The following is a 10,237-nucleotide window of genomic DNA, read 5'->3' as shown; positions in this document are numbered from 1 at the left end:
GTGACCGGTTAGGTCGGTATCCTGGTTATAGGATGATACTTTGTTAGTGATCTGTTAGATCTGTATGACTATTTGTACATGCTAGCTACCGTATGATATTTATGTGCACATTATTGTTTGTTTAGGGGTGGGTTGAGGTGGACCTCCTTTATATTGTAGGCCAACATACCCAGGGCGTACCAGATAGACGACAGGCCAGTAGGGCACACCAGTTAGGCCGAAGGCTTGGAGAACGGTCCAGACAAGCTGAAGGCCCGGGTAGGCAGACCAGAAACGTTGAAGGTTCTGAGAGTGGGCCAGATAGATTGCAGGCCCAGTGAGGGAAATCTAGTTCTTTTGTAGACTCTATATGAATGATGTTTATTTGCTATGATATGTTTATGATTGTATGGCATTGGTATTTTAGGGGAACTCACTAAGCTTTGGGCTTACAGTTTTGGATTTTGTTTCAAGTACTTCTGATGATCGCGAGAAGGCGAAGGCGTGATCGTGCACCTCCTTATATTTTTATTATTTGATTCTGGGATACACTGACATGAAACCATTTTGAAAACGAATTTGTAATATTTATTGGTTTTTGAATGAGTTAAAAAGTTTTAAAGTGGCTTGATTTTTAATGGGTGTTACATGTTACATATATATATATATATATATATATATATAATATATATATATATATATATCATATAGTATGATTCATTAACTCATGTACAAAATTTTGGACCATAAGGACTTTTGTCTTTTTCCAAAAGGTTAAAGGTTATAAGTTATAAAAGAATGGAAATTAATATTAATTTTTATAAAACTCTCTTCTTTTATATAGAAAAACCAAATCCATGAGTAGCAGACAATAGTTTACTTCTTTTTGGTTAGTTTATTTGAAATGACATGCTTTAGAAGCATGTCTTGATCAATACAATAAACTATAGGCTTTAGAGGTATGAAAAAGGCTTAAAGTGCAAAGTCCAAATGGTTAATAGATTTGGCTTAAAGGATTACATTGTGCTTCCTTTCTTTTTAATGAAAACTGTATACTCCTTTGCTTCTTCTTTTCTTTCTCTCTGAAGTAAAGGATTTGAAGAAAGAGTTACTTGCATTTTTTTCTGTTAAGACATTACTTGAGTTTATGTCTTAAAGCTTTAGCTTAAGAGACTTAGAAGACTAGCTAGTATCTTACATCATGTTGGTTTTTTGTTAGTGTCTCAAAGGTTCATTCATTTTCATCAACTTCCTAACATCCTCTTGATGGTTCAAATTCTACAAAGGTTATATTCTTCTTCTTCCTTTTGGTTGTTATTTTCTTTCCAAAATTTGCAAGAAGATCCATGGTTGGTTATTACTAGTTTATAATTGTTCAAAATATTAAAATCTTACGTTGTTAAAATCTTGTGTTTTTATAACAAATTTTGAATAAAAACCCCAACAAATACAAGTTCTCGATGTCATGTGTAGTAGGTTTGCGCAAATATTCTTCATGAAAAACATCATAAACTCAATTGCGGTCCTCTTGATACTTTCAAGTACCCATCTAATGTATCAAAGGTTATACCGTATCATAAATATCTAAGTGCATCTGCTCATTTCTGTATAGTGCTAAATCTCATTCTATCTCTAGCATCTGACTTTTACTTAAAATATTAATATTGCGCTTCTAAAACATTACTAATACATAAAAATAATGTTCTACTAATACAGAAACGACATTCAAATGCTTCATCTTATAAAGACAATTATTGGCAAAATAATCACGTACCAAAACTCTTTGTGCGACTTGGGAATCTTGATTGACAACTGTTTTTGTATGCATAACATCTATACGCACTTCATCGTCTATGTGTTGCATAATATTACAGAATGTCGAGATAATTTTTTCATCATCATTCGAATCAAAATTTGTAAAAAATAAACTATTTATATGATATATTAAAGTGTATAAAAGAGAATAATGGTTTGAAAATATGATGGTAGAAAGTTTTATTTATAAGTAAAAACACATTTCATACCGTTCAACGTTCAATTTTACCTTCACTTTGATTGGTTGTGGTCTACCGTCCTCTCCACCACAATTCACCACGAAAACAACAAATAACGGAGGGGGGCGGGTGGTTTTCGTGGTCATGGTTCATGTCATCTTAGACAAAGAAACCTCCCATTAAGGGTACTCTAGAAGGCCTTAGTTTCATTTTTTAGTATGTTGTAGACTTGTAGTTTCTATAGACCTATGAGTTATCATATTACTAGAAAATGCAAACCAATATATATATATATATATATATATATATATATATATATATATATATATATATATATATATATATATATAGAGAGAGAGAGAGAGAGAGAGAGGAGATTTATGAACCATTTAAATACTTAAATATAAGGTCATTATTGAAAGGGGGATTTATGAAAATTCTAAAACCATAGGTATTTAAGTGTAACTTATAAAAGGTCACAAGGCTATAATGGTAATTTCAATTTTAACTTGTTCCTATAATTTCTCAATCACCTCTCACCGTTTAAATTATTTTCCCCCACCTCATCTCTTTCTCTCTATTCCTAGGGTTGAATCAATAAACCACTTCCATCATCTGTATTCCACCGATTTCTTCCTTATCGCAACATCATCTTCACTCCACCATCTATCGCAACCCTAATTGGACCTTTGTAAGTCATCTGATTTCTCAGCTTTCTGAGTTTTCTCGTTCACATCACATGGTAACATTGTATCAGCGAGGCTATCAGGGATGCATATTTTCACAATGTAACTGTGACTAAAAGTCAACAGTAGCGAGATAAACCCCCGATTTCTTTCTCACCTGAAGTCGGGTAGATTTAGTGGATGGAAGGGAACGCATTGCTCACAGGTATGCTCTTTGAAATTTTATTATCCAAATACAAATATCTTAACACATGGCTACCCAGATTTGGTATTTAATCGAAAATCATGGATCGCTCTCAACAATTGTACATTTTTGTTTAGAAATTGGCAATGGTCATTAATTTGTTGAATGAATGGGAACCAATGGGGCCAAAAGGGTCTGTTCGTGAAGAAGGGATGAACTGTGCACATAAGGTGCTCGATAAAATATATGTGAGAGCATTTTCGACTGGAATGATGGAAGGGGTCTCGATGGGGCAGTTGCTTCGATCGGTAATGATTATCTTCTCTTTTATTTTTATTTTGACTGTAAATCAATGAAGTTTAATCAACCACATTTCTTTACTTGTATTTCTTTCTATTCATACATGAATCTAGCTTTGTAATTAAGTTTTATGAACCACAAGATCTTATCATGAAAACGTCTACTCAAAACCATAAGGTTTCTGCTATTTTGGTGTTCGGAGACTCCACTTCTGATCCTGGAAACAACAACTACATTTTGACCCCTTTCAGGGGCAATTTCCCACCTTATGGGAGAGATTTTGCAAACCACAAAGCGATAACGAGGTGTACCAATGGAAAGAAACACAATCCTAATTTTCGAATTTTTTGGTAATAATTTCTTGAAGGGGTGCGTGAATGGTTGTATTTATTTATGAATAGTACGTGTATTCATTTATGAATAACATTGTAGTTATGTGTGAATAGTTGTATTCATTTATTAATAGCACGTGTATTCATTTATGATAGAATGTGTATTAATTTATAAATAACAGTGTATTCATTTGTGAATTGTAATGTATTCATGTGTGAATGATTGTATTTATTTATGAATATTAATGTATTCATGTGAATGAGTGTATTTATTTATGATTAGAGGTATTCATTTTATGAAAAAATGAAAAATTTTACACTTTTTTTATTTTATTTTCAATTTATGAAAAATGCATTGAATTATTTGTAATTTGATGTGTTTTCATTTATGATTGGAAGTGTATTGATTTGCGATTGGATTTCTATTCTTTTTTTTTTTTTTTTGAAAAACAAAAACGTGAAATAGTACATAATAATATTTTTTTTAAGTTTTTCTTGACAGATCTAAAATAAAAAGAAATATTAATTTTTTTAGGTGACTTTTTTGAAACGGTCATAAATAATTTTTAGGAAAAATCATAAAAAAAATATTTATATATATTTTATTAACTAAAAGGAAATATTAATTTTGTTAGGTAATTAAAATCATTATCCCTAGATTTTATGAAATCAATAATTAATATTTATATAAAGTTACTAATATACCCTTATAAAATGATTGGTCTAGAATTGTTCTCGCATTCTCAACCTTTTAGGTGTTCTCATTTAATCCTCTCCCTATATATATATATATATATATATATATATATATGGGTAAAGTGAATATACCTAACAACCTTATATAAGCTTAGGTACCTAACTCCATAATACTACATCGGTTTGTATCATATTTACATTGTAATTGCCTAAGGTTCTTAAACTTCAACCCTATAACTTGATTACTTTCAAAATCTTTGGATTTTGAACAATATCTATCTTTTACATTACGTCTTTCTATCGAATATCATCTAATGGGCTTCATATCCTACCGCTACAAATGAAAGGATGTAGGAGAAATACAATGATGAATTTCCAAAATTTTTTGAAGTAAATCAAGTTTAGGGATGAACTTTAAGAACCTTGGATGATTGCAATGAAAATTTAATGCAAAATGATGTAGTTTGATGAGGTTAGGTATCTAAACTGTTATATATATATATATATATATATATATATATATATATATATATATATATATATATATATATATATATATATATATATATATATATATATATATATATATATATATATTGAATGGCAGTTTGGTACAGAGGGCAGTAGTGGTGGAAAATCAGACCATCATGTCATGCTTTTGATTGACATGACACGACATAACAATGATTGATGTAACACAAACACAAAATGACACGATGTCATGTTTTTCAATTAACATGAAAACGAACCGATTAAAAAACGATAAAAACGACACGAAATGATAAAGATAACATAAAATAACAATTAGTTATTTAATTGATACTTAATTTTATATAACATGAAAAACACGGAAAACACGACAGACAAATGTTAAATTGTGTCAATTTTGTGTCAAACTTTGAACACAAACACGACATGACACAACACGACGTCATGTTTTTTACACTTGATACAAACACGACACGAACACGAATTCGAATTTCAATTTTGTCCCAATTTCTTTTCGTATGGTGTATTTTTGTCGTGTCGTTTCATCAATTGTCACTTCTAACAAGCAGTGACATCCGGTAGGACAATATGTCATAACACCCTATGAACCCGAGTTCGATCCCTCCTCGAAGAGATAACAACATCTTCCTTAGCAATTCAGTTTCTCATTAAGGGGCTTCACTGCTTTGGATACAGATAAAACTCGACATCATTCCACTAGAAATTTCTAGAAGAGAAAACTAAAATGTGCCTCCGCTCCGTTGTAGTGGACCTCATTGGCAAGTGCAAACCAAGATTAAAAAAGAAACCACCAAAAATACACATACAAATAAAACAATTATTTCTTTGAGTTAACAATCACCTACTACGGTTGGTTTCTACTTTTCTTTTAGACAAAACAGAACCACATGCTCAACGACTACTACAAAATACCACTTTGATTCTCGTAGTTGGCACATAAGAAAAAAAGTTGTTAACTACATTCACAAGTATAAATGAAGTAAATTCCATTATTATTATTTTTAACGGCAAATATAATGTAATTCAACTCTCGACTTCAAATACGGATGACAACATCTGATACCACCGAACAACTATACGACATTTTTTGCTCTATTTCTATGATTATAAACATCCTAGAAGGTGGTACATGTTATCCTAATTAAATCTATATAAATCTATGAAAGCATATCTTCATTGTCATATCTGTGCCAACCAAACCGTATTTTCAATCGTAAATCAAACCTTGAGTAACTCTAACCCTAAACTGAAAATAGAACAGGGAACAAGTTTCTGGATATCATCATGCATCCGATACACATAACTCAAAAATGGTTACATTTAGGCAGACCAATAAGACAATAACTCAGAACTGACATACATGTGGCCATTATGTATGCCTCTAAATGACAGCTTTTCAACCAAAAAAATCAAGAAAAACAAATGCACTTCCTAAATATGTGTTGCTGTCAAAGCACACACACAAAACACATAGAGGAATAGAAAAGAAGATGACACCAGAAAGTATGTTTATCCTTAAAGAGTGTAGTGTCGTAATCAAAGGGGTACTTGTTATGAATCAGAACTTTCATCAACTCAGGTAACCTTGTTAATCCTAGTGTTTCTTACATATACTCCCCAAATCTAGTACTCTATAAAAGGCATCTTTTTATAACTTTACCCTTATTTAGTATGTGTAGGTTCTTTAGACTCCACCATCACCTACTAAATACTCCATTTAAATACACATAATTAAATTATCCGAGTTGACTTTTTGAGCGTCAAACCCTATACCATATCTACACCTTCATATCAAAGATTATTATTTAACAAGCTCCTCATATCGATATATGGTTAATACACATCAACTACACTTTGTAGTTTGTACTAACTCATTAATGGTAAAGTTTGTGACTTGATGAAGTTTGCAAGTTCTATCTTTAATTTCTTGTAGTTTACGGATACACGGTTTAATAAAAATCTCTGAAATACTATTCAAAATACCAAGGACATTTTCTCAAAAATAGAAAGTTGTGATTTTTAAAACGAGTGGGAGTATGTATATATAGAGGCAAACACATTATGAAGCAAGGACATGGATTATTTATGCACATCTTCAAGTCTTAGGTTCACATAAATGTGTGTGATAATGCATAGGTATTAAGTCATCACAGGCATTTACTGGACATAATTGAAACCCAACTAAACATCTGCTGAAAAATCTACCGGTTTTGATTCTTCTCGATCTGGTTGGAGTTGGGGGAGGGGGGAGGGGCCCCTTTTATATAAGCATGGTGAATGTTGTATAGTGTTTTTTGAAGAAACTTTTTGTATACTTCTCTTTCAGTCCTTGGGATTTGTAATTATACATGTATATATGTAAATGAAGATGACCCATATTGAATTCAACTTAATTGTGCAGAAAATTACCACTCACCAACCTCGACATGTGGATCCATATATATATATATATGTACACATGCATATGCATGCATGTATGTGTCTATATATAAGGGTTCATATACGTATAGATGTATAGCTATAGGTAAGAAATAGATTATGGTGAGTTTCAACTTTCAATTCAACCAAAAACATTAACTACAAAAAAACAAATAGTATGAAATATCAGTAAAACAAGGGTTTCATAGACAAATTACAATACACATCGTATACTTTCTTTCTCTTTCTTCTTTTTTCTTCTCTCTCTCTCTCTCTCTCTCTCTATATATATATATATATATATATATATATATATATATATATATATATATATATATATATTATAATGATGTGAAACATGCTTTGGGGAAGAAAAAAGGGAACCCTAGCAACCTCGGAAGCGGCAGACAAACCGGGTAAAAGCAACCTCGAGTTCAAAAACCAATCAGAAAGTCATCCATAAATTCAAAATCCGGTCTAGTAATAAATAAAAATATTAGGTTTTTTTTTATCCAAAATGACATTTAATTATATATTTTTCCCATATGAAGAATCTTCTTGTACATTTTAAAATTCACAACTCAAAATTAAATTTTATAAAGAAAACACAAATCAAAAGAATTAATGGAAATTCCAACAAAATCCCATATTAAATTACATCATCCTCATAATCGTCATCAATCATGAATCATCCCAAAAGCTGCTAGTAGCTCCTCAAATATCCATACATTTTAATTGTTGCTATGAATTATGAAAATCCTAGTTTAATGAGTATTCAAAACTTAAAAAACATTAATAGCTGCAACACTGGATGAATGTAGTATTAATGTTTTTTGTTAGAGAAATAAGAAAAGTTCATACCAATAATTAGCTTTTCTTGAGTTTTGTTCCTTTCTCATGATCTAGGCGGTGGAAAAAACTGCGTGCCGGCCATGAAAGCGCTGAAAGGAGTTGGATATGCCGACGAAGGGTCAACATAAGTGACACCCTGATTGATACCGGTGGTCGCCGTCGCAACAGCCGTCGTGTTGGATGTAATAAGATTAAGTTGATGATGATGTTGACCACCACCACCACCACCGCCGCCGCCGGCGGATGAACTACCTTCCCCAGGGTGATGGTATCGAGCTTCAGGACCATGGTCGTATAGAATTCCCTTAAAAACATGTCCACCGACGTTCAAAGACGTCTGATACGCCAACTGCTCCTCCGCCTCGTTCATTGCACTCACCCTAACGCACCGGAACACCGCAGGAGAATTCACTTCAGCCGGGAAATGACCCACTTGTAACCCTAGCAAATTATGAAGAAAGTTTTATAGTTTATATATATAGGTTTTTATATTGCTCATGACTAGGTCAAATATGGTGTATGTCGTATGGCAACATCTACACACTGTTACTCGCAGTAGTTACACACTCACTGTGTGTGTATATGCTTACTCCATAGATTTCATCTAAAGATATAGGTTTTATAGATGTAGAATCATAGATATATAGTTCCATACATAGAGACTCTAGCCCAGAATTCAAAGCCTAAACGAGTCTTGAAATATGAAGCTAATCTATGTATATATATATATTTATACACATAGAGACGAACCCCATCAAATCATAAATCAATATTGGTAAAGAGAAAAAGAGAATTTTTTCCAAACAAAGCCCAATAATTGAATCAAGTAAGCACAATTATGTGGGTTTTGTTTGTTTCTTCGTTTTATCTCAAGAAAGTAGACACAAAACTTTACCTGAAGAAGTGCTTTGATGTTGTGGAGCACTCAAAATCATCCCCATGCCACCGCTGCCGCTCCCGGCGACGGCGATACTCAGTTGGTTTTGATGATGATGATGATGATCTTCTCGTATTCTCTTGGGATTTTGATGATCATCACCACTGCTGGCTCGCATCATTAGACTCAGCTGCTGATTGCCTAAGTTCTGTTGTTGGGTTAACGACATGAGTTGCTGTTGGTGTTCCCGGCGTTTAGCCGCCGGAACCCATGTGCTCTTGACGTGGGTTTGACAGTGGAAACCACGGGCCTTGCAGCAAGTTCTACACCTCATGTGTTGACAGTCTTTCTTCGCCTGGTTACCGCAGTCTTGACAATTGATTCCACCACCGCTTCCGCTCCCGCTTCCACTTCCACCGCCGATTCCATACCCACCTTGCCTCATTTCTTTACTATCACCACCACCCTCGACGGCCGATCTACCACCACTGAAGATATCCCAGGAAGATGCCAACTGATCAACGTTGTTGTTTCGATTAAGATCATCCACACCACCACCTCCGCCTCCGCTGCTAACACTGCTACTTCTCTTCTGATCAGTACGACCACTGGGGCTAACACCAACACCCAAATCATAATGCGGTTGCTGTTGGAGGAGTTGTTGCCGGTGCTGGTGTTGTTGAAGCTGATAATACTGCTGCCATAATTCAAAACGTTTGCTGTAGATCTCCTCGTTCTTGAACAAGTACAAACCGTAAGGGTTAATTACACCATCATCATGTTGTTGATCTTGATCTTGATCTTGATGTTGAAGGTGATGAGGATGAGGATGATGATGATGGTGTTCTTCGTCAACTTTACCAATTCCAGTCCCTCCACCTAGCGAGAAAAATCCTGACATTCTTTAACACCACAACTCCTCCCAAACTTCTCTTCAAAGATCAAACTCAAATCCATAGCAGAACAAAGAACAAAAAAAAAAAATATATATATATTAATTAAAAGGTTATAAATTTGTGTGGTAATGAAGAGTGTAGGGGTCGGATAGTGTCAACTACTCAAAGATCTAGGGTGGGGGGTTAATTTCTAAAAAAGAAATTTGTAGTTATTTTGCTTTTCTTCCGAGAGTATGAAAAATGGTTTGTTCTATATGTGTGAGACATAGAATCCATCATCACTTTTTGGGAATATATTTTATATGTTTATTTACTATGCTAGATATTGTTAGAGATTCTAATTTAAGAAAAAGAAATAATGCCTTGTAAATGTAATAAAAAAATGAAAAAACAAAAAAAGTAAAGTTCAAAAATGTCTATTTCGTTACTAAATTATTTGTAATCATGGTAAAATATGCATCGCATTTGCTTCGTAATTTTGAAATGAGAAATTAAATATATTTTTTATTTTTT

The 10,237-nt window shown here is 33.1% G+C and overlaps 1 protein-coding gene across 2 annotated transcripts; it reads right to left on the bottom strand.

Moving 5' to 3' along the window:
- Positions 1-7,453: 7,453 nt before the first annotated feature.
- On the bottom strand, positions 7,454-9,969 carry LOC144998382 (protein SHI RELATED SEQUENCE 1-like). 2 transcript variants are annotated; one of them, XM_078958158.1, is made up of 3 exons: positions 8,847-9,969; positions 7,961-8,392; positions 7,454-7,526 (listed from the first exon to the last, which is right to left on the bottom strand). In XM_078958158.1, exons 1-2 carry the CDS (start codon positions 9,727-9,729, stop codon positions 7,995-7,997), a joined length of 1,281 nt encoding a protein of 426 aa, XP_078814284.1. In that variant the 5' UTR covers positions 9,730-9,969; the 3' UTR covers positions 7,454-7,526; positions 7,961-7,994. The 2 variants fall into 2 exon arrangements, with proteins under 2 accessions (XP_078814284.1, XP_078814283.1); XM_078958157.1 differs by lacking the exon at positions 7,454-7,526 and having other exon boundaries at positions 7,727-8,392.
- Between the last annotated feature and the right edge of the window lie 268 nt (positions 9,970-10,237).

This window comes from Lactuca saligna, chromosome 5 (genome assembly GCF_052625555.1).
Source record: "Lactuca saligna cultivar CGN05327 chromosome 5, ASM5262555v1, whole genome shotgun sequence".
Classification (NCBI taxonomy): domain Eukaryota; kingdom Viridiplantae; phylum Streptophyta; class Magnoliopsida; order Asterales; family Asteraceae; genus Lactuca; species Lactuca saligna.
This window is presented reverse-complemented; position numbering and strand designations above follow the sequence as displayed.